This window comes from Zonotrichia albicollis, chromosome 9 (assembly GCF_047830755.1).
Source record: "Zonotrichia albicollis isolate bZonAlb1 chromosome 9, bZonAlb1.hap1, whole genome shotgun sequence".
NCBI classification, from domain to species: domain Eukaryota; kingdom Metazoa; phylum Chordata; class Aves; order Passeriformes; family Passerellidae; genus Zonotrichia; species Zonotrichia albicollis.
Window position 1 is genome coordinate 22,569,503 of NC_133827.1, and position 25,996 is coordinate 22,595,498.

General features: G+C 48.8%; 4 protein-coding genes across 8 annotated transcripts in view; 2 read left to right on the forward strand and 2 right to left on the reverse strand.

Moving 5' to 3' along the window:
- The window catches only part of CEP63 (centrosomal protein 63), a 40,527-nt gene extending 25,757 nt beyond the window's left edge, over positions 1-14,770 (reverse strand). Inside the window, exons 1-4 of one of the 2 annotated variants that reach the window (XM_074546947.1) lie at positions 14,525-14,770; positions 1,601-1,678; positions 991-1,123; positions 104-250 (exon numbers count right to left, since the gene is read on the reverse strand). The gene's annotated coding sequence lies outside the window, so the exon portion shown is untranslated. The remainder of the gene's footprint in view (positions 1-103; positions 251-990; positions 1,124-1,600; positions 1,679-14,524) is intronic. The other variant, XM_074546953.1, reaches the window with a different exon arrangement.
- Positions 1,184-14,531, forward strand: LIPH (lipase H). The gene is made up of 10 exons (XM_074546960.1): positions 1,184-1,841; positions 6,292-6,659; positions 7,343-7,451; positions 7,530-7,631; positions 8,557-8,646; positions 9,697-9,864; positions 10,649-10,744; positions 11,631-11,742; positions 12,707-12,880; positions 14,383-14,531. Exons 1-10 carry the CDS (start codon positions 1,790-1,792, stop codon positions 14,453-14,455), a joined length of 1,344 nt encoding a protein of 447 aa, XP_074403061.1. The 5' UTR covers positions 1,184-1,789; the 3' UTR covers positions 14,456-14,531.
- A 53-nt stretch (positions 14,771-14,823) lies between the features above and the next one.
- Positions 14,824-18,853, forward strand: TMEM41A (transmembrane protein 41A). Its single transcript, XM_005489555.4, has 5 exons — positions 14,824-15,029; positions 15,106-15,259; positions 16,025-16,186; positions 16,699-16,837; positions 17,349-18,853. Exons 1-5 carry the CDS (start codon positions 14,932-14,934, stop codon positions 17,567-17,569), a joined length of 774 nt encoding a protein of 257 aa, XP_005489612.1. The 5' UTR covers positions 14,824-14,931; the 3' UTR covers positions 17,570-18,853.
- A 3,026-nt stretch (positions 18,854-21,879) lies between these two features.
- Positions 21,880-25,996, reverse strand: part of MAP3K13 (mitogen-activated protein kinase kinase kinase 13) — a 69,798-nt gene continuing 65,681 nt past the window's right edge. For all 4 annotated transcript variants that reach the window (XM_074546944.1, XM_074546945.1, XM_074546946.1 and 1 more), the window contains 3 exons: positions 25,641-25,711; positions 23,023-23,320; positions 21,880-22,369 (listed from right to left, as the gene is read on the reverse strand). In XM_074546944.1, the coding sequence (XP_074403045.1) occupies positions 22,268-22,369; positions 23,023-23,320; positions 25,641-25,711 (471 nt within the window). In that variant the 3' untranslated portion in view covers positions 21,880-22,267. The remainder of the gene's footprint in view (positions 22,370-23,022; positions 23,321-25,640; positions 25,712-25,996) is intronic.

The window sequence follows — 25,996 nt, forward strand, 5'->3', positions numbered from 1 at the left end:
TGAGCCACTCGGATGAGCAACCTCAGATGGGAAATTAAAATTTAAAAAAAAGTGATGGGAAAAAGAAATGAGGAGGGCTTAGCTTCAGGCAACAAATTGGTACCTCTTTTTGTGCTGAGAAAAAGGCAAAGCCCTCAAGGACCTTATTTTATCTCTGATTCTCAGATGCCTTTTGCAACAGGTAAAAGCCTTCTGTTCTTCGTGTTTCACTGTTGGACCAATTCCGTCTCACCATTGGCAGAACTTCTTGCTAAGGGAAAATATTTTGACAGAGTTTAGGATTACTGGTAGAGGTGAGAAAGGAGCTGGAAGGAAAACAATGTTTAGATTATATTCTTTTGTCAGTGCAGCAGAAGAAGCACTGTCCTGGAGCTTCCAGATCCACAAATGTTATTTGGTGTCTTTTTTCAAAGTTTATCATCATCTTCAAAATAACAAGCCCCAGCTTTTGCCTGGGTGATTATCAAATGGGATCACAGCATGGTACATGTTCAGTGAGACTCAGATTGCTGAGCTGCTAGAGGCTGAAGAGCTCAAGGTGCTTGTGAAAGAATCGTGCTGGACACATGCTCTGCCTCAAGTGTGATTCATGCTTGCACCAGAGGAGCAGCACACACTTGTCTGAAGGAAAAGGAGCTGCAGACAGCAGGAAGAGTTAAGGATTAACCTGAGAATTAGCAAAGTCAGAAAGCTTAATAAGTACAGCATGGACCAAAGAACTAGCTTTGCTGCTGGGAGCTCTTGGGAGCTCTTATAGTTCAGCTCCTCATTGGATCATCACCAAGGGAAAGAAAGCAGAGCCTGGGCTTAATTAGGTATTTCTAATCCACCCTATGTTCCCTTTCCCTGGCCTATGTTAGAAGAATTTGCTAAGAAAACACCAAGCAAAACAACCACCCTACTTCTACCCAGCAGCCATCCCTGCTCCCTCCCTTCTCATCCCTTTACAAACTCCCCACCACCCTCATTTTCCCAATTTTGCCATTATACCTTCCAGCTCCAATTTCAGACTTCCTTTCCTGCCCCTGATAGTTGTCTTTCCTTGGCAATCTCCTTCCTCCCATTCAGCAAAAAAAGCCTTCCTTACTTGAATTAGAGCTGAATTTCTGAGGTTCCAGGAGGTCTGTGAGAAAATGTAGGAATGCCAGTTGTATGAGTGTTATCCAAGACAGCAGTTGCTTGGGAGCCCAGTGGAGAGCCAGACCCCTTGAAGTGGTACTTTCCCTTTGTCACAACACAGTGCTGTGCACCTGTCTCCTGCCTGAGGTGGTGACAGGGTTTGTAGAGGGACTGTGGGCCATGGCACTCAGGAGAGCAGGAAGGACATGGGAGATATTGGGATCATCATGACATCTCCAAAGGCAGGGCCCTATGAAACCAAGCACCAGCCCCACCCAGATGCTTATCAGACTTGCAGTGACATCTGCAATCTTCCTGACACTCTTTGCAAAAGACAAATAGGCAATAATTTCCTTAGTTTCAACAGGTGCAGTCAAATTGCTGCTTACAGCTACCAACCCATTTATGTCTTTGATTAGTCATCCCCCAAGGCAAACTATATTTAAATTAATGAAACCTGCTAGAATAGAAGGTGCCCCACCTTCTTATGAAGAAGCTTCATTTCACTGGTCTTCATTTCTTGGCTGGTAGCTTCCTCCTTTCACCACACCTACTGTTACTGGCAGAAAAAAAAGCAAGCAAACTGCTGTCAGAGCCAGCAGACACATGCCAGAGAAATTGTGGGATCCTTCAAATCTCCTACCTGTAGAAGTTCCATGTGGAGTTCCATATGCTGAGGCTGTGTGTTGTGTTCATCTGCCTTTTGTATGGGGTGAAAACAGGTAAGAACTCAACCATTTGTTTTGCATGTTTTTGTCAAATATAACACGTTTTCTGTGCTTTAGAGCAACATGAATGTACCTGCCCTCTGCATTTACAGGTACTGCACAGGGTTTCTCACTAGCATTATTTATTTTGGCAAAGCAAATTATACTGGTTACATGAATGTAGTCAGTTCTAAGAGTTCCAAATGGAAAACCAGAACTATTTTTTATTTTCTTTTCCTCCCTTTGCAAACATTTCTCTTATGTAAGTACTATCCATCAACACTGAAAATGTCATTTGAAATCTTCAGAGAATAATGATTTCTTCTCAGGGGTGTCATGTATGGCAGAGGCAAAGGATGAATTACCATTTATGAACAGTAAGCTCCATTTGATAGCCTCACAGCCCTACCAGAACAAACCTGTGTAACAATAAACAAATGTACTGCCTAGTGTTAGCATACACTCGGGAACAAGGTAAGTTACAGCTCTCTGCTTTGTAGGGAAAACAAACAGAGTTAAAAAAACAATGTTCTTATAAATACTAACTTGTGTTTCATCAGGTCCTCTGGAGTAATCTCGGGGTCGCCTTTTGCTTGGTTTGTTTGGTTAAGACTCTGTAAGAAATGCAGTCAGGAGAAGTGGGAAAAGAGAACAGTGTGAAAAGGCACCAGTGAAATGCAGTGAGCTATTGAGCACCAGTTTAGGAGTGGAGAGCACACCCTCTCTGTGGAAAAGTGATGGAAATCTGCACCACTAAAGCTCTCGAGATTGGTGGTGTGGAAGTCAAGTGTGCTTAAAGGGGGATAAAGATATTGTTGATGGTTAAGGCCCATCTGATGACACTCACTGTACAAAGCTCAGGCAAGGTGGCAGAGGCTGCAGGGCCAGAGCTCCTGCAGACAGAGAAGCAGTGACATGCTCACCTGAGCTCCATTCAGTGGAACAAGCAGCTCTGTGTCCCAAGGACCACAGCTGGGACAGCCACACATCCAGCCAAGTAACCACTGACCCACTGAGGTGATCTGTTGGAACTTCCTTTTGCAAGAGGACAGGCTGGTAAAAACCTCAGCTGCTGCTTTATTCATGCAGACAGCTTGATACCACAGCCCCAAAATGCCACCATGGCAAACCCTGCCTGTCCACAGGATCTACATCAAAGGGAAAGCCTCCAAACACCATCTCCTAGAAAGGAATGAGACACACCAGGGGAAGGCAGGCCTCAAGAGCACTGACTGCAGGAAATGCCATGAGTCTGCCTGGGACTGTTCTACTCCCTGCAAATGCTCCCACCTGGGAGTATATGACTTCAGAATATACACACACACACACATATATATATATATATATATATATATATATATATATATATATATATATATATATATATATATATATATATATATATATATATATATAACCTCAGAACCAAGTTATTCTGAAGATGCCTCCACTCTGCAATAGCATCGTGGAGGCTGATCTCAGGCTTGACACCAAACATGTCCAGCTCCCTGGCAGGTACATGGATTTAACACATTTTTATGCTCCCTGCTACGAGTTCTGAGAGATCAGAGCATCTTGCCCAGCAAACCAGTGTTTGCCTCCTATTTTACATATCAGAAAACAGAGCAGAAGGAGAATGGGGTTGCCAGAGGCTGTCTAGCAAGCTAAGGCAGGGCTGCTGGGTTAATGGCCATGTTCATTTCCCTTTACTGGAGGGAAGTGACCTGTTGGGCATGGGTTAAGTACAGTGCCAGGGGATAAGTTTCTACCTCATTTATTTGCTTGCAGAGTAAATCTCACTAAGCCACCTGCCCCAGTCATCCGGAGTTTCAAAGACACTTCCAGCCATTTGGGGAGGAGTCACTGTGCTCAGCAGAAGGAAAGCAAAGCCAGGTGAACTGGCCCTCCTCATGTGTCAGTTTTTGAACACATGGTGGATGAGGCTGGGATTGGCACCAGCTTGCCAGAACAGAAGCTGGCAGGTTTCCTCCCCTTATTAGCACTGATTTGATTTTGTTAATCAAAACAGAACCAATCTAACAGACCTGGTGCAGATATAACAAGGCTCTTTATGCAGTCCCTGTGTTAGGTATCAGCAAATGCTGACCACCTTTTTGAAAGCACTTCTGTACCAGAAGGTTTGGGCTGTTCTGATGACAAACATAGTGCTCCTCTGGGCAAGCCTCAGCACAGTGCAGGAGATGCAGAAACAAATGAAGCAATCAGTGCAACCTTGCATCATATAGAAGTAATTCTTGCCTGGCATTTCTGCCTATATTGCTACAGCTTCAGTGGCAGTAAAGATAATTAACAACACTATATAGTGCTACTATACAATAACTAAAACAATGCCTAGTTATTAGTAAAATACACAGTTGTATTTTTTTTATGCTGCAGTAGCACCTAGAGGACAGTCACTGAGTCTCACTGTGTAAGCTGGTGTGCATGAGCAAAAAGTGTTAATTTTTCTCTGCTAGTTACTTTGAGGTGTCCACAAGAGCAAATGTCACAGAACTCTTGCTGCTGTTTCCCTGGAGCATCCTGGCACTGTAAGAATGAGCTGGCCAGGAGGGAGCCACCCAGGCCACCTTTCCCCTTGGGAGCAGGGCCCAGAGTCACACTGCTCCTGGGAGCTCCCAGTGAAGCACTGCAGAGGCAGGACACCCTGCAGCCAAAGGCTTCTGATTTCACTGGGCCTGGCTGGGAGCTCATTTCCCACCACTCCTATCACACCATTCATATGTTACCATAGGCTTTAAACAGGAAGGACTCCATGGATTTCAGATGTTAAAATTTATTTCTGAATTTATGGTAGCAATTAAAAATATTCAGTTGGACTTAACTGCAACATCCTTTTAGCCTATTAACTTTTATTTCTAGAGCTCCTGGGGCTTCTACAAAGTAATTAGCAGAGCTGTGGCAACTGAGCAGATTGTTTTATGTGCTGGGCACATAGCATTTATATCACTCTCATGCTCCTGATTTCCTGAGGAGGAGAAAAGGGAAAGTTGCTCATAGAAACTGTGAGAGTTTCATCATTCACAAATTAAAATGCACAGAGCATTGGAGATTTGCTAGAGCATAATTAACTTACAGCTGGAGGTTTTCTAAACCCTGCTACCTACTGAACAGTCCTTTAAGCAACAAAGATCAGGGAAATTCCTCTAGGAACTGTAGCCTGAACAATTACTGCAGCTCAGGACATACATGTGAGAGTGACACTCTCCCCCACAAGGTTCTTCAATAAGATTATGAGGATTTGAGGGAAAGGATTGTGGGCCAGGAAGAGGCTACTAAACCTGGGAGGGCCTCCATACGTAGTGTCTGTCTGGAGACAGTTGTTCCATTCCCTGCCAGTGCCCTGTTGGAGGCTGCATGGGGCTCTGAAGGCTCAGCTGGTGTTCTGCTGGAAAAGCAAAGAACAAAGACAGGCTTGGCAATGGTACAGGCCATCCCATTGAGCAGTACCTACATAAAATTCAGTTACACCTCAGCTGTGTATAAAGCACAATTACCATCTCACAGACCCAAGGGTGCCCCATTTTGCAGTCTGGAATGCCAGGCCACATCTGCACATACAAATGAAGCCTTGAGCTGCCCCTCACCATGGCAAGACTGCAGCTTGGCAGCTCCAGGCTGGAGGTACAAACCAACCCCAAGGACACCAGTTTGGCTGAGAACCTATTGATGCAGGACAACCCCCAGCCAGGGAATAGCATGCAGTGACTCCAATGATTCAGAAGACTGTTCAAGTGCTTTACTAAGCTATACTACATCACATACTATACTAAACTCTATACTAAAGAAAAACCCCTGACTCCTTACAGAGTCACAACACAGCTTTGACCTACTTGGCCAATCAATCCAAACAACCATCAACAGAGTCCAATTAACAAATCCCTTCTCTGGTAAACACTCCCCATAACACATTCCACATGTGCCAAACAACAGGAGCAGCAAGGAGAGATAAGAATTGTTTTCTCTTCTCTCTTGAGCATTCTCACTGCCTTCCCCAGGAAAAATCCTGGGAGAGAGAATTATGTCTCTCTCTGTTCAAAGAGTATGTGAGAGAACCTGTCCAGAGCACCTGGGTGTGCTCACAATCCAGTACAGCAACCATCCCACCTATTGGTCTCTTAATACCTTCCTCACACCAATGAGATTTTTGGACAGAGTCTCTGCCAACTCCCAGCTGCCACAGGAAGCAGGGCTGTGGTGATTCAGGGAATGCTGCTCCAAAAAGGTGTGACTGCTCTCTTTGCTCCAACACAGCAAGAAAACCTAAGTTCCAAGGTAACTTCAGTCATGAGCATGAGAGAGTGGAGAGGGAGAGAGGAGAAAGGAACAGCCCCTGTGCTCAGACAACTCAAAACACACTTTCCTGCCCTGTGCAGGGTTGGCAGGTACAAGAGGCTAAAGAAAACCCCTTGGTGCCAAACTCCAATTGCCACTCTGCTCCTTTCAGATGGTCAGGAGACATGTCCTGCATTCACAGCCCTCGGCTTCGGGAACGCTTTGATAGGGACAGATCTGAAAGTGAAGCTGCTGCTCTACACCCGGCAGAACCCAAGCTGTGCTGAGGAGCTCCACTCAACAGACTCCAAGTACCTCAATGTGACCAAGAAAATTACCTTCATTGTCCATGGGTACAGATTCACAGGCTCTGCCCCTGTCTGGATCCCTGACCTGGTGCATCTCCTGCTTTCTGTAGAGGACATGAATGTCATCGTTGTGGACTGGAACCAGGGGGCAACCACTCTCATCTACAACTACGCTGCCAGAAAGTGCAAAAGAGTTGCTGAGATTCTGAAGAAACTTATAGATGAAATGTTGGTAAGCTGGACACTCATGCTATGATACAGTCATTAAGGCACAGTATGTAAAGGGCACAAAGGAAGTGCTTAAACCAGCAGGAAGTCTGGGAATAGAAACTCCTAAAAAAGGAATACATTAATTTTTGGAAGTGCATGTGTACTGCAGTGCCAAATCCTACCCTTGGACTTGGTACAATGGTATTTTGGTGTAATATTCAGTTTACACTCAAAGTCTCTACATTTCTGGGTACAAAGCTCTCCAGACATGTTTTCCCATACACAGAAACTCTACTTCCACTTTCTGTATATCCAAAGGCAGCTTAAGGGGATCAGCTACATTTCACAGCTCCTCTAGGGTGTTGCACAGGCAATAATGATGATGCTGGATCCTGCAGGATCATAGTGTCTGCTAATTCCTTGCAGGAACCACACGTGGGGCAACTGGGATTTTAATCCTGGGGCCCATCAGTGGCTCCTGTCCACACTCGTAGTCATTGCCCCAGGGAAATACAACCATTGCCTAAACTGTTCTCATCACAGCCCTCTGAGGTAAAGGCCTTAAACAGAAATGCTGGCTGCTCTGTGGGATGGTCAAAGGGGAAATATCTACACAGAGTGGAACACTGGGAGATGTTCCATTCCTCCTCCTCATTTTTTTAAATTTTCCAAAAACCCATGACCATAAGTACTCTTATATCTCAGATTGATGGAGCGTCCCTTGACTCCATGCACATGATAGGAGTGAGCCTGGGAGCACACATCTCTGGCTTTGTGGGACAGATGTTTGACGGCACACTGGGAAGAATCACAGGTGAGCCCTCCTCCAGCAGCCCTCCTGCCCCACGGACGGGCAGCGAGGTGGTGCCACGCCCATGGCTTTGTGCTGCAGGCCTGGACCCCGCGGGCCCCCTGTACCGGGGCACGGCGCCGAGCGAGAGGCTGGACCCCACGGACGCACAGTTTGTGGATGTCATTCACTCCGACACCGACGGTAGGTGCCATTCCAGCTCCCTCCTGCACACGGACACCCAGAGAGTGACTGGGAGGAGGGGAAGGGGGGCTGCTGGTGGACAGCAGCGCTGGGCTCCTGCTCCTTTGGCCCAGGAGCACTGCACGCTCCCTCACTGAGCCTGCGGGGCGCTGTGCTGCCCACGCTGTCCCAGCACTCCCTCGGGAGCTGCTGGTTTATTTGCATTCCAAAACGTGCTGCTGACACAGCATTATCACCTGGCCCACGACTTAGACAAGGACTTCCTTAGGAACCGGTGGAGGAGGTCCTGCCACAGCAGGACACACCAACACCCCACCACAGGGTCAGGCTGCATCCGAGCACGCAGCACTTCCAGAGCTGGTCCCACAGCTCAGTGACACGCACAGCAAGTCACTTATCCCCAGCCATGGTTCCCTGCATGATGCTTCCAGCCTCACCTCTTAAGGGCTAAACTTTCCTCTAGGGCAAATCTGGACTCTCCCTCAGCCCTGTCCTTTTCCAGACCCACCAGCCAGGCCCCCCATGCTGCTCCCATGGCACCCTACCTCTAACACTTGGCTTTCCCACCTAATTGCTGCCTCTCTTCTCCCAGCCCTTCCAGAAGTCAGATTTCAGCAGCACAGCAACATCCAGGTTTCACATCCCTTTTCCTCTCCTGCACACAAGGGACACAAACCCCCACATTTTGTACTGTTGCATGCACAGACTTATTTTAGGTAGTTGATACCATTGTTAAAATGACCCAGCTGGGACACAACTGTTTGGCCTGCTGCCTATACAGAGGGATGACATTTGTATTCCTGTACAACCAGGCATCTTAGAGCTAAATAACTACTATCTTTTCCACTTAGGTTGCTGTATTTCCTTCTTGTGCATTTTACACTTTAATGCTCCCTCCCTGAGCCCTGCTATTCCCTTTTGCCAGGACTGGGTTATGGAGAAGCACTGGGCCATATCGACTTCTACCCCAACGGCGGCACCGACCAGCCAGGCTGCCCACTGACAATATTCTCTGGTAATTAATCCTGCCCTGAACTGCACAAACCCTCACAAAAATGTTGCCAATCAGAAAAAGAGGAGACAGCCAGAGAATCATCATCACTGCTTAGAAAATACATGAAATCCATGGCAGCAATTTCTTCTCAGCGCTGGCACAACAGAGGTTTAGGTGATGTGCAACAGGCAGAGATGAGAGTCAGGGTGACCTCTCTGTGCCCCTGTCACAGTGAAAGAGGGACTAATCCTCTGTGCAAAAAGTCATCAGGTAGATGTGTGTCTTTGTTTTGTGGCTATGTCCAGAAAATCTGTGGGATTTTTTGTATCTAATTACTTGTAGCACATGAAAACCCAAGGACTAGCAGTGGAAAGGACCTGTTCAGAAAAAAGGCTCAAGATGAAGGTGGAGCAGGCAGTTATCCCAAATCAAAGACACCTTCCTTGGCAGTGACAGAAGGTGCAGTCTGGAAGGCACAGCCCTAGTCCTGAACAAAAGAAAGCTTTTTTTCCTTTCAGCCTAGCAGCAGAACTGGTTTGATGAAAGCTGGGTAAAAAAGATACTTTACAGAAGGAAATGCAGTATTGTGAATTCAACCCTTATCAAACCCAAGACAATCTACATAGGAGAGCAGCCTGAGCCAAAAATCCCTAGGAAACGAGGCTTCACTGACTTTGCTGCTCATGCAACAACTCATTTTATTAGTTATGTCTTTCTAAAGAGTTTTTTCTACCAAAATGGAAAGTCATGTGCAAAGCTAAAGCAATATCCAGCTGTCAGGCCTGAGCTCAGAGAGGAGAGAACACCAGAGACACACATTGATCCATAGTTGGATCCTCTGGAAATGCAGCAACCACACAAACAAATGTTTTAAAACCAAAAAGACAAAAGGAAAAGCAAAGCAGACACAGGCAGAGCTAAATGCACTCAAAGGGAGAGGCTGCTGCCCACCTACTGTTCTGCCACAGCCCAGTGCTTCCCAGTGCAATTTGTTGGGTTCAGACTGTCCACTGGTGTGTCCTGAGGCATGAGGATTGCTAATGAAATATTTCTTCCCTGTACATGATGAAGGGTTGCAGTATTTTAAATGTGACCACCAGAGGTCTGTTTTCCTGTTCCTGTCCTCCCTGACACAGAACTGCAACATCACCACATACCCCTGCAACTCGTACAGGAACTACAGGAATGGCAAATGCACCAGCTGTGAACCCTTCTGGCCCATGCCATGCCCCATCCTAGGTAAGGATCCAGGGAATGTCCATCCATCTCAATACTGAGCTGCCTGCTGGCACTGGAACTCGGAGGGTGATGTTGTGCTGGAGGACTAACATACCATGGTGCTTTGCAAAAGCACCAGAGTTATTTCACTGAGGTGTTTGAGGTATCTCAGGCCTGCTCCTTGTAATATTACAACATGTTATGATCTAGAACAGAAATCCACAGGTAAAGGGTCCAGAACTAGAAAAGCCAAAACTAGACTTGGGATCTTTACACTAAAGTTAGAGAAACAGTGAATTTAACTCTCTCAGTTGCAGAGTTTGAGGGACAAGGGCCTGTTCTTGCTAAAATAAGATTTACAAGTAAATTCCCTGCAGCACAAATCCCTCTGTGCTCTAAAAGGAATGGCAAATGGGTGAACAAAGGGAATTTCTGGACTTGTCTGCCCCAGCCTGGGTGTGACAGCCCAGCCTCAGGCTGGCAGCTCTGAAATGTTGATGCTGAAACACCTGACACTTCCAGAAAGGAACTGGCAAAGCCAAGGGGGTGATTTTCATTCTGCACTGCAAAATGAAACCCTTGACCATGGATAGCAGATGTGGAAAAAGATCAGCTTGAAGAAAGTGCTGAACAGTAACCAGGCATATTCACTGCTAAGCCTTTGCAGTACAGGAGGATGTGTGTCATTGCTATTGGCAGCTGGCACACCATGCACTATTTCTTAAAAACTTGCTTATTTTCAGCCACTTTGTGGCTCATCTACCTGTGCAGTAACTTGGTCTCATTTTCAAACTGTCACCTGCAGGTTATTATGCCTATGAGTGGAAAAGCTATTTAACACAACAGAGCCATCCAGTGACAAGTATGTTTTTTGACACAGCGGACAAAGGGCCGTTTTGCAGTAAGTGACTGAGATTTCTGAGATTATTTTCTTTATGCATTGCCTCTGTCAGTAGCAGAGAGAGTTGTTTGCTGGTGGTGTTATAAGCCAGCATTTTAGAAACTTCAGTTGCTGCTGGATGGAATTGGGTCCATCTGTGGTTTGCCATAACCTTCTTTTGTCTGCCAACCTGTCCAGTGCTGGGAAAGCCAACTTGCTTACAGTTATAGGAAATTGGCTGAGAACTTTCAAATTAAGCATAAAAGTTCCCAAATCATGTTTCAAAGCAACATACCATTATTTTGTGAAAGTAAGAGGTGTGTGGGAACAATAAGAGAGGTTGTACAGGTGAAAAAGCTACCCTGGAGGAAAGTGAGAGGTGCAGGGAGAGGAAGAGAATCTGTGGAAAAAAGGTTTCACCAAGGTGAAAAGTTTCATCTCATCCCTGTGATTACCAACATAGCAGGGCATGGGCTGGGATTATGGCCTGAGCTCCAGTGCTGGTCAGCAAGTGAATGCAGACTGACAGATCAAAGAACAGAAAATTCTGCTCCATGACACAGATGACAGGTACAAAGAACAGAAATGGAGGGGTTCAGAGGGGGGACCAAAGAAAGAAATACAGTCTGGAAGTGAAGGGGGAGGCAGGCAGTGAAAGGCAGTGTGCTGGGAACCACACAGAGAGGCCATCCTGCATGGATAACCCTTGCTGCAGCGCTCTCCTGACACCTCCAGAGTGCAATCTCTGCAAAGGGAGGTGGAGAGCAGGGAGGAGAGAGGGATTTTCCAGATAAACTGCAGGAGCTGTGTCCATGCTCTGCCCCCAGCTCTGCTCCCAGCCAGTGCACAGCCTGGACAGCAGACTGAGCCCACAGGGTCTAACCCCACTCACCCTCCCTCCCCTCAGTGTATCACTACCTGGTGGATATTATCACATGGAACAAAGACACCAGGAGAGGCACCTTCAGCATCGTGCTAGCTGATGAAGATGGGAGGAAGGCAGAATCAAAAGTTAATCCGTAAGTTTTACTAGTCTGAGCTTTTCTCAGTGTTAGTGCATCCCTTGGTACAACTGCAGCTGGCAGGAGGTGACACATCCTCCCCCAGTTTCTCTGCTGATACTTGCTGGTGCACGTGGGATTTCCTGGCCCTAAGGGATTTCCTGGCCCTAAGGGATTTCCACAGCCACCCCCAGCACACAGCCCTGACAGCCCAGCCTTTTGGTTCTGGCCCTTCTCTGTCATCTTAAGGACTGAAGTGAACAATCTCAGCCAGCAGCACAGCTGCCCTAGGCTGCCACTAAAACAGAAGGAAAACATCTCCCCATGTTTCCTTCCTCTTAACAGTGAGTGTTCTGTTCTAGTTCCCAGTGCCCACGACAGCTGGGGATTAACCTGGGCCTGAATATGTCACATCCAAAATCAATTCATTCCACTCAGAGAGACAAATTAATGGTGTTTATGTGACATGCAAATTCCTGATTGATCTGAACTACACTTCAGCCAAACAGACCTGCACAACTAGTTTCCCCAAGTTTCTCTAAGTGCACATTCCCTCAGGCATATCCAATACCTGCTTGCACTGGAGCAATCAGCATTGATCCCACACCAAGGCCAGAGCAGATTTCATGCATATCTCAAAGTGACTCAGTGCTCAGGCCTGCACAGACAGCCAGGCACAAATATCACACAGGTCCAGTCCACTTGGGATCAAAGCAGAATCACAATGAAAATTCTGGTCTGGGACCAAATGGCATCCAACCTCTGTGTCCCCACTTCCACCCCAAAAACCTGAGGGCAGAAGTGGCTGAGCAGGTTGACACCAGGGGACCCAAATCCAAACCCATTCCCTGTAAATCAGAAACTCATCACAAACTCAGGCCCCCTCCTCCAGCCTGTTTCTAATATTACAGTGACTGCATTAAACCCAGTGCTATTCTCTTGGTGGCTCTCTGACACTCTCTCTTGTCTGCTTTACCTTTAGAGAAGTTGCCACCTTCCAGAAGTACAAACAAATCACTTTGCTCATTGGATTTGACCAGGATCTTGAAAATGTGGAAAGAATTTCCTTGACATTTTACACAGGATCTGTCATTGGCCCAAAATTCAAACTCAGGATTCTCCAGATGAGGTTCCACTCACTGACAAACCCAGAAAGGTGAGCAGATGTTTACAAACAAACCATTTCTGTTGGTGCAGGCTGGACAGAAGTAAAGGAATCTCCCAGATTCCTGGCCTAGCTATGTGCAGAAGAATTAGATTTATTTTACATTTAGTAATTCACATACACATATCTTGGGAATAAATTCCTCTTTAATGGAATCCCACAGCTGAATACTTACCTGAACACAGGGAGCATGTCACATGTGATGAGACTGACGTGGCCTGACACCATAACCTTTGGTCAGGAAAATTACCTTTGGGAAGCTGCCCAGGCCTGAGCTCTAGGATGGAGGGAAATGCAGAACTCTGGGAAGAACAGACATTCAGCCCCAAACACACATTTAATATCCCAATCAATTTGTATGGCTAGTGAAGCAGGGAGATTAATTTACTCCTGGAATTCCAGCAAGTGGGAGCTGCTGGCTGCTTTGCCCCAAAGCCTTGGCTGGTACCCACAACATCAGGGGTACTTCTCAAGCATTGCTGATGAGATTTCCATCACCTCATTAGCCTCTGTCTGCTCTGCTGTCCTACCCCTAAGCTTCCCACCTCTGGAGTTTGGGAGCTTTGCCTGAGCACAGAATCTCTTACCCTGCCCCTGTGTGCAAGGGCACTGTGGACACCACACCATGCTCTGAGTTTGGCTTAAAACAAAGCTGGAAAATCACAGGGTGAAGCAAACAGACATCTAGAGCTGCAGAACATCTTTCTTTGCATTTCATGAGGTCTGCTACCCTTATCCTAGCCTTGGAACAAGGAAGAGATTGTACATCTTCTAAACAAGGTCCTGCAGCTCTCCCCTTGCTGCCACTCCTTGCCTCCTGTCCCACACCTCCACAGTCACTTCCAGCCCAGATACACATTTGGTCTGTTAAAAAGCAGACACAAATGCCCCAATATTTAATCACAAGATGCTGTCTCTCCCCAGTGAGGGGCTGCCACAGGCCATAAACACAGTTCAGGACTTTCAACACATCACCTAATCAGTCATTGCCACGGGGAGGGATATCCTGCCCTCTCCCCTTCCCTGTTGCTCAACCCACTACACAGGGCTAATGTTCACACCTCCCCAGTGAAAGCCCAAGTATTTCCTCAGGGTTTTTGGGTGGACTAGCTCCAGACCAGATCTGTGTTTGGACCCTGGTCAGAGCAGGGGCAGAATTTCTCATGCCTGGAGCAGGGAAGGGGCAGGAACAGGCAGGTGGGCTGGAAGAACCTCCTTGCTTTGTGGACTGGATTAAAGGGAACCATGGACTCTGCAGCCAGTGCCTGCTTGTTTGCTGGATTTTTTGTGATCCTTTTTTTCTACAAGCAAAAGATAACATAGAACAGAATGGTAAAACGCTCAAAGTATGTCTAGCTTAAAGCCAACCTCCCTTCAGGTGGACTTGGAGCCAGTTCTCTTGAGAAGATGACTTATTTTATGTAAGCCTCCAGCAGGTGGGGAGATGACAGAAAACAGCACTTTTTTTCACTTTTGGCCGTGTTTTCCCACAGACCCCAGCTGTGCCGATACGACCTGGTCCTGACTGAGAACACCCAGAGAACCTTCAAGCCCATCCCATGCTGAAGCAGGAGCCGAGTGCCGAGGACGCTGTGCCCGGACGGGGCAGACATTTCCCCGCCGTGTGGGACTCACCTTGCGGGCCCCGGGCGCCTTCTGAGGGGGCCGAGCAGCGGGACCGCTCGCCACGCAGCGTACAAACGGGCTGGGGGAGTGACAATAAAACCATGGCGGCACACGGCTTTAAAGCGTGGCTTTAAAAGGGGGGCTTAAAGTGAGGGTTTCAAACGGAGATTTAAAGCGTGCGTCCGCGGCTTGGCGCCCTCAGGAGCAGCAGGTGCCAGCCAGGCCCACTAATGCCCCGCAGCCCCCTCACGCCCACACCCACCATCACTGCCCCGGCCCTGCCCCTCGCAGAGGCCCCGCCCCGCGCCTGCGCACCCGCTCGGGGCGCTGAGGGCGGCACAGCCGGGCCGGGAAGTGCTGGGTTTGCTCGGCTCGGCTCCGTCCGGCGGTGCCGGCAGCGGCGGCCCCGACCCGGGATGTGGCGGCGCCCGGCTGGGCTCCTGCTCGTCTTCGTGACCGCCACGGCCGCGCTGTGGCTGCTGTCGGTGCGGCTGAGCGCGGGGCAGACGCGCAGGTGGGTGTGGGCGGCCGGCGCTGCCCGTGCGTCCCTCCCTTCCCCCGGCGCTGCCCGTGCGTCTCTCCCCTCGCAGGGCGCTGCGGTTCCCGGCGGACCTGGAGGAGCTGCGGGATCTGGCCGAGGCGCTGCGGGACTACGAGCGACAGCACCGGGGCGCGGCGCTGGCCCTGTTCTGCGGCGCGTACCTGTACAAGCAGAGTTTCGCCATTCCCGGCTCCAGCCTCCTGGTACGGGGCGGGCGGCGCGGGGCGAGGGGCCGGGGACCCACGGATGGGGCAGGAGGAGCCGGAGGGACCGAGCGGGCCCGCAGCTGGGCAGGAGAACCCTTAGGAGCAGTACGGGTCGGGGCTGAGCTGCTGGAGAGCAGCTCTGCTGGGAAGGATCGGGGAGCGTTGGTGGATAATGTGACCTGAAGGCCAGGAAGGGCAGTGAGATCCAGGAAGAGCGTTGCCAGCAGGTCACGGAGTGATCCTGCCCCTGTGCTCAGCCCTGGGAGGCACAGCTGGAGTGCCAGGTCCAGATCTGGGCTCCTCAGGAAAAGACAAGAAGAGGGTCCAGCAGAGGCCACAAAGAGGTGCAGGTGGAGCATCTCTCTGATGAGAGATGGTTAGTCTGGAGAATACTGAGAGGGGATCTCATTAATGCATATAAATATCCCCAAAGGATAGTGCCAGACTCTGTTCAGTGGTGCCCAGCAACAGAACAACGAGCAATGGCCATAAACTAAAACACAAGAAGTTTCACCTCAATATGAGGAAGAACTTCTTTCCATGGAGGGTGGGAGAGCAATGTGAACAGCTATCCAAGGGAGGGAAAAGTCTTCTCTGGAGGCATCCCAAACCCACCTGTTCCTGTGTCACCTGCTCTGGGTGACCCAGCCTTGGCAGGGCATTTGGACTGGATGATTTCCAGAGGCCCTTTCCATCCCTAACAATTCTGTGGTCCTGTGACACACCATGTCCCCCAGGCCTCACTCCATGTTGTCCCCACAGAATGTCCTGGCTGGAGCACTCTTTGGACCATGGATGGGGCTGGTGCTTTGCTCAGTGCTCACGTCTGTGGGAGCCACCTTCTGCTACCTGCTCTCTGCAGCTTTTGGCAAGCAGCTCATAGTGCACTTCTTCCCTGAGAAGGTGTCTCTGCTGCAAGGGAAGGTAAGAGCTGGTGGTTCTGCTGACACCCACGGTGGCCGTGGGCCAGGCTGCTCTTGGGGTGACAGTGAAAGCCCTGTGTGCAGGGGATGTACCAGGCCTGCTGAGGGCACAGTCTAGGAGCAGGCTTCTCTCTTGGAGCAGATCTGTTGGCAGAGGGGCTGCCAGGAAAATCCTGATCCTGAGCAAAAGCATATATGAAAAAAAGGAATGTTTGGGAAGCCCCTGTGCTCCAGAACTGCCTCCATCCCTCCCATGCCATGTTGTAAACTGGAGCTGGTTCTGCTCTTGACTTCCTGATCTTTCATTCTGGTGAGATCTCATTTTCACCCCTCTTTGAAGAGGGCTGGCTCACCATTAGGCTCCATACAGACACAGTATTGCTGCTTTCCCTCAGTTCTGAACTGATGGTACACTGTGGCATGTTAGAAGAAAAACTCACTCCGGTATTGTGGCCATTTGAATGTTACTGCTGTTGGAGGAGCAGGAATGATATGGAACTTTTCTTTTGGCAGATAGAAGAGAACAGGAGCTGCCTATTTTTCTTCTTGTTGTTCCTGAGGCTGTTCCCCATGACACCAAACTGGTTTCTGAACCTCTCGGCTCCCATTTTAAACATCCCCCTGTCCCAGTTCTTCCTCTCCGTTCTCATTGGTAAGGCCTGGGGACACAGCCTGAGGGGACAGTGTGACACTGCTGCTCTTGCTATCACTGAGCCAGGGAGGGCAGAGCTGGGACTCTGACCCTTGGTCTGTTTCCTGTCTGCTGCCCTTGAGCATTCTGGAGGTGTCACCAATGCTACAAATTTTGCTTTACACCTGGTTCTTTCTGTTATAAATACAAACCCCACTGTCTGTGTAGTGGCTGTACATTAAAACACTGAGTTCCACCTCAACATGAGGAAGAACTTTCCATGGAGGGTGGCAGAGCACTGAAACAGCTGCCCAGGGACGCATGGAGTCTCCTACTCTGGAAACATTCCAGATTCCCCTGGACACATTCCTGTGTTACCTGCTCTGAGTAACAATTCCATAGCAAGGGGACTGGATCCAGAGGTCCTTCCAACCCTGACAATTCTGTGATTTCTGTGTCTGGCTTTGAGCATATTTAACTTATTCTCTCTAGGGGGGAACTAACAGCTTTTTTTCTGCTCTGATTCCTTCAGGCCTTACACCATACAATTTCATCTGTGTGCAGACAGGGGCCATTCTGTCCCAAATCACCTCTCTGGATGCCATCTTCTCCTGGGACACACTGCTCAAGCTGCTGGCCATGGCTGTTGCAGCGCTGATTCCAGGAACCCTCATCAAGAGATACAGCAAGAAACACCTGAAGCTGGATGGAGACAAGCAAGCTCAGACACTAAATGGCAGAAAGAGCTTGTGATGGTTTAGGTGCCCCAGTTTTGGGGTAAAAGCTGCAGGACTCTCTTCCCAGGGGTTATATTCTGCATGCTCTGTGCCACCAAGGACAGTGGCAATTTTTAATCATCCTTCTCATCTCTGAGGAGGTGTCCGTTCTTATTTTTAATGAATGTTTATCTGTGCGTGTATCTGCACGGAGAGAGATGTACAGGGGTTTTGTGAACACTCAGTTAATTTGCCTGTTTCATTTAAATCAGTCTCCTGTGTGCCTGAGGCTGTGGGGAATAAAAGGAGGAGTACTGGCATCCTGTGAGGAAGGCAAACCAGAACCCAGCTGTGCATCACTGGCCAAGCACAACCCTGCGGGCAGCAGGCAGGCTCTGCTCCCTCCAACTGCAGACAGATTTAGCATTTTTGGCTGAAATGATGAGCCATGTGCTCCTGTGCAGCTGTACAAGCACCAAGTTGAAAAAATAATGGTGTTTCAGGGTGCAGCTGTAGAAGATTCTTCTTTGATTCCCATGTTAAACCAGCACACTCTGCAGCAAAATGCTGCGGATTTGAGCTGTCTGAATCAGTCATGTCAAAACACTTGAGACAGCTTCTCTGGTCTGCCAGTGGCTGCTACTCCCCATAGTGAATAAAGGGGTAAAGAACAGGAATGGATGTGCCTGACTGGGAGAGATGTGTCCTTGAAAAGCACCTTGAAACCCACACATTTGCTCCTGTATAACTAGGAGGATTCCAAATAAAGAGGTGGGCTCTGTCCCACCTGTGGAGATCCCAGAATGGTTTGGGTTGGAAGGGATTCTAAAGCCCATCCTGTTTCACCCCCTGCCATGGGCAGGGACACTTCCACTATCCCAGGTTGCTCCAAGCCCCATCCATCCTGGCCTGGGCCACCTTCAGGGATCCAGGGACAGCCACAGCTTCTCTGAACAACCTGTGCCAGGGCCTCACCCCCCTCCTCCCACTGGGATGATACTCTGCTCTTGGGGTTTAGGTATTTGCTCTCCATGAGAAGTTCCACTTGGAGGATAAAGTAACCTTCCTGGTATGAAAAGGGGCAGGTGGGAGACCCCAGAGCAAGGTTTCATGACATCCCAAAGTCCATGGGAACCCATTCCCAGATCACCAGACCAGCCTGCAGCATTGAAGTACACTGGCTTTTTATTCCATGCATTGTTTGCTTTGATAGTCATTCTTGTTTCCATCACTGTACACTGGTCAATACAAAAAAAAAAAATCAAGTTTGTCTCAGGAATCCACAGAGCAGGGAGGAGGGGATGAACACTACTGGACAGGGCCAAGATGAAATGGGTACTTAACACGACAGTGGGGAGGGCAACATTCAGCTCTGGGAGAAAATCTAGGCTAGTGTTCAGGAGCTGTCAGCAGCCACGAGAACGGGATCAGGGTACTTGGGATGCTGGAAAGGAAACCCACAGTTTACTCCGGCCCTGGAATGCGCTGTTACTACAAGGAGTAAGCAGGCTCACTTGCACCTCTCAATCCAGACCCTGCCAGGAGAGGAAGTGCAAGGAACCACAGCAGAGGTGCCCATACAGCAGTGTGGGGACTGTCTGTGCAATCCCAGGGAGGTGTCACTAAGGAAAATCCTACACAACCCTCCCAGAACTGACAGCAACCACCCCGGGAATGTGGGGCTGCTGAGCCAGCTCTGCCCACACACAGCGAGGCCATGGGAGGTGTGCAGGGGAGGTTGGGGTGGCACCTCCATGGGCAGGGGCAAGGGCTGCCCTAGTGGCATTCCCAGAGGGATGCAGGGGCAGGAGCAGCAGGAGGAGCAGCGACACTGGACTGGAACACTGCAATGACCCGGGGCTGTAAGAATAGGGCTAAGTGTGGCAGGCTGGAGGGGGAGGGATCAGCTGCATCCAGGACAGCTGGCCCAGAAGGGTCTCAAAATCCCAAACACCAAAGCTCTGCAAGCCCGATGGAGCTTCAGCCCATGGTGGAGCCTACAAAGAGACCACAGGTGCCCAAATCCCTCAGGGACTGGATCACCACAGGCCAGAGGCCCTGGGGACAGTGACAGGCCTGAGCTGGAGGCAGCTCTGCTTTGGGGCTGTTTGTGGGACTGCCCAAGGATACCAGTGCTGCCCAAGGATACCAGTGCTACCCGTGGGTCTCCCAGAGCCTGCCAGGTCTCAGCACAGTCTATCCAGGGGCACAGGGCTTGGCAATCTCTGGTGGGGACACCTGATGGCAGTTCTCCAACTCTCTTTACAACACAAGGTGTTATGTGCACACAGTTCTCCACTGCTAAATTCCCACACCTTGGGGAATCCCACCCTCCAGCCTCCTGAGTAACCATCTGCACCACCAAACCCCCTCTCACACCACAACAGCAAAGCCATCTCTGGCCCTGCCGGCTCCTCCTGCCACTGGCTGAGAGACAAAGAACATTGGGGAGGAGAAACAGAGGGTGGGAAGAGAGAGAGAAGGAGCCAGGAAAGAGCTTCACTCCTCACAGGGTTCTGCCCCTGCCCAGAGCAGGGTGAGCAAGTCACTCCCTCCCCAGGAGCCTGTTTGGTCCTACCCAGGTGATCCACTGCATGGACCCACTGCCCAGGGCAACTGCACGCCTCCCTGACATTGTTTTGGATGCTCTGGCCAGGGAACACTTGTCACAGTTATTCACTTTGTAATCAATTCAAAAGCCCCTCACTCCCTGACCACCCTTCCCACATTCCCACCAGTTCAGTGGCTGCCAACCATCAGCAACACGAGCAAACTGCAGCTCTGCCCACGAGGAACCTGACTGCAGCATCCAGCCCTCTCTGTTCTCTGCCCTGGAGTAACAGCATCCCTGGAAATCACGAGGCAGCAACTCCTGACAGCCACTGAGCCCAGCTCTGCTCCCACCCCTCTGGCGAGCAGGGAGAAGGTAACATCACACACAGAGATTACAATTGTGCTAGCGGTGAAGCCAACCTTCTGATCTACAGAAATGATAATAAATAATAAAATAACATCATAACTTAAGATCTGTCTGTAGTCCAGCTACAAAAATTTAAAAATATGGGATAATTTAACTCATACAATACTGCTCTCTGTATAGTAAGACATTTTCCTTCACTTTGCCATGAGGCTATAAATTACCACAGTTAAGTTCAAACCAATATTTTAACATAAAATGTAAACAAACAAAGCAACAGAAGTACCTGTCCATGGTCCATTCCTGCCGTTCACCTCTGGCTGGCTGTGCCAGCACACTGGGAAGGGCAGAGGGAGAGCTCTTGCAGGGGGACATCAACTAAGGAAGGGGAAGGGAACGTGCTCTATCGTTTTGTTCTCTTTCAATATTGTTTTAGAAGAGTAGTGTTTGAAGGGAAGGCACTATGAGTTCTATCAGAAAACAAATTTTTCTCATCTGCCAATGCCTTGGCCTGTCACATACCAGTACTATCCTCACTTGCACCTGCAGAGTTTCAGCTTGGAGGAGAAACAGAGGCCTCGGGGCACACCCGAGACGCAGCGGTGCCACGGCCATGCCAGGATTCCCTGCACAAGGCCTGCCATGAAGGGCAGGCAGCTGCTAATGCTTCCAAGAATGTACAGTGAATAAGGAGACAGGGCAGGGCTGATACTCTCAGCCAGGCCAGTGATTCCCAGTCTTCCCCCTCAACACACAGCCCTCTGCTGGTTCTCAATGCTGCTGTAGGTGAGAGGCTGCTTCTCCCAGTCCACTCCAGGCGTCTCCAGCGTCCTCCCCAGAAGTGCTCGGGCTCTGCGGAATGTGCTTTCCATGCTTTGCAAGTCCTTGCTTGGCCAACACTGAGTTGATTGATTTCTTTGACTGACTGAAACAGACAGGAGGTAAGAGGAGGAAGTAAACTGGGAAATGGCACACTGCATCTGAGAGAGGTTTCCCTGCTCAGCTGGAGGTTGACACTCCCAGAGTGAAGCAAGGACGGTGGTAAGAAGTGCTCTGATACCAATTCTCAAGAGGACGAGGTTAGAATACATTTGCAGGATCTCACAACAAAATGCTGATTAAAAAAAGAAACTAAAAATCTTTAAAATAAAACCCATCATTACATTCCTGGGGATGTATCGACTCAGAAGACCCTGGTTGTTAGCACCTCAGTACCAGTTTTCTCCAGGAACATGTCCACCTTCTGATTAAAAATGACCCAGCTGGTTATACTGAAAACACTTTGTTCACAGGTGACCCTACAGTCAGGTCTTTTTCTGCTTTTCCTCATTTGATAAGACTGAGTGGTTTAGTTTTCTTGATCTGTTCTCCAATCTTCAGGGCCACGAGGCCTGGTCCCCTGTGCAAGCAGCAAGAGAATCCTCCGCGTCTGTACACAAAGCTGTCCAGGCAGGACTCCCAGGATGTTTCTCTGTAGTGTGCTTGCTTTCTGAACTTTTTTTTTTTGCAACAAGTCTGTGTGTCTATAAATACAATCCACTCTTTACAGTAAAAAGTGTTAAAATGTCAAAAAAATAAATATCCATGTTACAGTAACTAGATTATTCAATAAAATACATCCCTGCCATTCTTGATTGAAATGCTCAAAGAGAATTAATTTCATTTGGACATTTTCCAGAGATTCAGGTTATTGCAAATCACTCCTGGGGTGGGAAGGAGAAGCATCTTCTCTTCCTGTAAAGTGTGATGAAGGGGAATGAAGTGGAATCTCAGGGAAATCAAAATGCCAGTACCAGGAAGCTTTGGGGGAGATCTGTGTTACCAAGTAGCAGAGCTGCAGGGCTTATTGGTCCTGACCGTGGCATCAGAACACTCCCCTTCAGAAGAGTCACAGTCTGATTCTCCAAACTGTGGTGGGTTCTGCAAGACAAAAGGAAAGGGGGAGACTTGAGCACCATTCCTGTACTGCACATCACCCACACATCCCAGTCTGCCACAGCAGCCAGGCAAAGGTCACCACCTGCAGAGGAGGAGAGTGGCACATTGAGAGGGCACAGCACACGACTGCCCCACCAAAGGTCACTTGTCTCCCCTAAGAGAGGGGACAGCACAGAAATACCTGGTCACAGCACTCCCAAACACAGGGTTATGAGGAGATCGTGCAGCAGGCTCTGCCCTACCCCTCCCAAACACTTGAAAGGCAGAGAAAGGAAGAATGTCATCCCAGCTTTGTCAGCAAGGCTGCCAATGGATACGTCTGAGGCAGTTTATATCCACTCCATTTCATTATGTATTTTTATCCCACGTAACGCAACTGCAAATCTGATGGGCTCCCAAGATCACACTCATCTTGACCAGCACATTATGTTCAGCTTTGTTTGTGCTACTTTCCCCCACCCACTCTTCTGCCAAGCAAGAGGAAGATTGGATATTGCAGCACTTGATTTGCCATAGTACACCTACCACAGCATTTTCTAGGCAGTGTTCCAACTTTCTGGTCCCTGGATTCCTTGCCATAACATTTATGCAGTTTTTTTCCACTGAGTAGAAGGATGAGGGGATAACCAACTCACCTCACAGCTGTGTTCATCTGCACAAAGTTTGCCCAGAGACATCTGAGTCTTGACCCTCCGCACAGCACACTCTTTGTCCGAAAGCCCATCCGACTGCGTGGAGATTTCAATGGGGATCTCTGGAGTCTGGGACAACATGTCCTCCAGCTTCTCAGCCAGCTCATCCTCCAGCTTGTTGGCCAGCTCATCCGGGCTGTTCGAGTGGTCGCTTGTGTTCCCCTCCTCTCCATCCGACACAGAGAAGTTCTCAGAGCTGAAGGTCGAGTAGGACTGGCAGCTACTGATGCAGCGGTGGGGTCTGCAAACAGGGACAAGTTCAGTGCTCACCTTGGATGGCAGCCCCAGGGAACTTCCTGGGTGCTGTGTTCACTGCTCTGCTACACCAGGCCTTGTGGAGTGCCTTCCACATCCTGGAGCTACAGGATTCTACCCCTTCTGAATTATATAATTCAAGACCTGCATCTTTAAATTCATCTGTTCTATCCTGTCTGATACATCCATGTTAGCTGATCTGCCCTGAGGCATATTTTTTTTGGACAGTGCATTTTCCTAAAGTGCTAGGCTATACTGAGGAGTTCTGTTTAGTATTTTTATTGATGATATGGATGAGGGTATTGAGTCTTTCATCAGTAAATTTGCAGACGACACTAAGCTGGGATTGTGTGTAGATCTGTTGGAAGGTAGGAGGGCTCTGCAGGGAGACCTGGAATGGTTGGATAGATGGGCAGAGTCCAGTAAGATGAAGTTTAATAAATCCAAGTGCCCAGTCCTGCATTTTGGCTGCAATAACCCCCTGCAATGCTATAGGCTGGGGACGGTGTGGCTGGACAGTGCCCAGGCAGAAAGAGACCTGGGGATACTGGTCTACTGGGAAATTTAGGTTGGATGTTAGGCAAAAGTATTTAATGGAAAGCGTGATAAAGTACTGGAATTGTCTGTCTGGGGAGGTGGTGGAGTCACCATCACTGGATGGATTTTAAAAAATATTGGGTGTGGCACTGGGTGCCATGGTTTCGTTGAGGTGTTAGGGCATGAGTTGGACTTGATGATCTTAAAGGTCTCTTCCAATCCAATGACTCTGTGAGTTCAAGCTAACTCAGCTGACAATAGCTGCATCACCTGGCAGCCATCCCAAAAGCCAGGCAGGATTTAGGACCATCCACTCAAGAAATGAACTCTCAGTTACTTGACCACAGAAATGGCCTTGTGCCAGGATTCAACAGCAATTCCCTCATCAGTTGAGGGAACATGTCTGGAAACCCACAACTGGGCATCACATGGAATGGGCAACTTGTCCTCCTAATCTTCCAAGTCAGTAAATCACAGAGGAAACAACATCCCACAGGAACTGTATGAGTCACATAACTCATCCAGCCCAGCATTCTGCCTTCAACCCCAGGCAGGAAGGAATAATCTGAGAGAAGCATGAGAACAGGGTATGCAGACAGAGGCTGCTTTCTCCTGGCATCTCTTCCTGGCCTGTACCATTCAGCAGATCTGAGTTCCTAGCAGAAGCTCAAACCCAGGTGACAATGCTAACAGTCACTGATGGATCCATACTCCAGAAATTCTGCATTTACAGCTCTTCATGCTCTGATTTCCACAGCACACCTTGACAACGAGCTGCACATCTGAAAATGTTCTGGATGGAAAAAGCGCTTCCTTTTGTTCATTTTACCCTGTTTGCTTCACTGGCTGCCCCTGACATGAATGTGAAGAATCATTCCTTGTCTATTTTCTCCACATAAATTACAATTTCATGCACCTCCGGTGTTGCCTTTTCTCCTGCTAGAGAAACATTTCACATGCATTTAATCTCCTCTCCTATGGAAACCATCCCTAACCACTCCTGTCACACTTCTCAGTACCTTTCCAAACTTTACTGTGGTTTTTGAGCTGGGGCAATGAAGGGAGCATTAGGATTTAAGCTTCAGGTGTGCTGTGGATGCACACAACAGGAGACAAGATTTTATTTTCTTCTCTACTCTGAATCAAACATTTAGCCTGTTTGCCTACTGGATCACCCCTGCACTTGAAGCAGCTGCTTTCATGAAGCCACAGCACCAAGTCCATGATGTCTTCCCTGGGCACAGCACTGCAAATCCTGCTGGTCCCCAGGCTTATGTAGGAACACTCCCCCTAAGTCTTATTTTACAGGCAACACCATCAAATTTGATCTGCTATTGTCACTTAGCTCTGCAATCTTATCTGAATTCAGCTACAAAGGGGCCGGGCTGGAGTCTGACCCACTGCAACAACAATTCATAAACACTGGGAGTAGCCCACAAAGGGTTCCCACATCCACTAAGTCTTATCCTGGTGAAACAGATGCAGCAGCTCATTTACAGAGGCAGAATAACATTATCAAGTGTGATCTAGTCATGCTGCAAACAGCTTGCAGGAAAGCCAGCAGGAAAGCTGGGCCAGAGAGAACATCTCAATGGGCTGGAACCGGGAATGGACATGAGAGATCAGCTGAGGGTGGATGGGACACACTGAATGGGATTCTGCTCTTCTGCCAGCACCTTCACCAGTTTCAGTGCTGGTCTGCAGGTGCTTTGAGAGTTCTCCTCAGTTTTGTCCCACCAAAGAGAGATTAGAGTGAATTCACCTTTTACCTTTGTCTACGAGGAAACTCCACTTCACTGTCAACTTCGCCCTCCTCCTCTTCTGACGATTCATCCCCACTCTGGCAGAAAACAAGGACAAAAAGGGTGTCACGTCTGGGGAAGTTGAAACATAGCTGACCCCTTGGTCCTTCAGGGCAAAGCCACTGCAAAACAGTGCAAAAATCTACAGGCTGCAAGAATCTAGACCAGAAAACAGCCTGTGTGTCAGCAACACTGACTCAGACATTGCCAACCAGGAGGTTGTTTCACACAGTATCAAGGCTGCCATTCCCAAATCTGGAGTGACTGACTGGGAAATACACTGGAGTATTTCAGCAGGTATGGAGTACAGAACGTTCCAGATT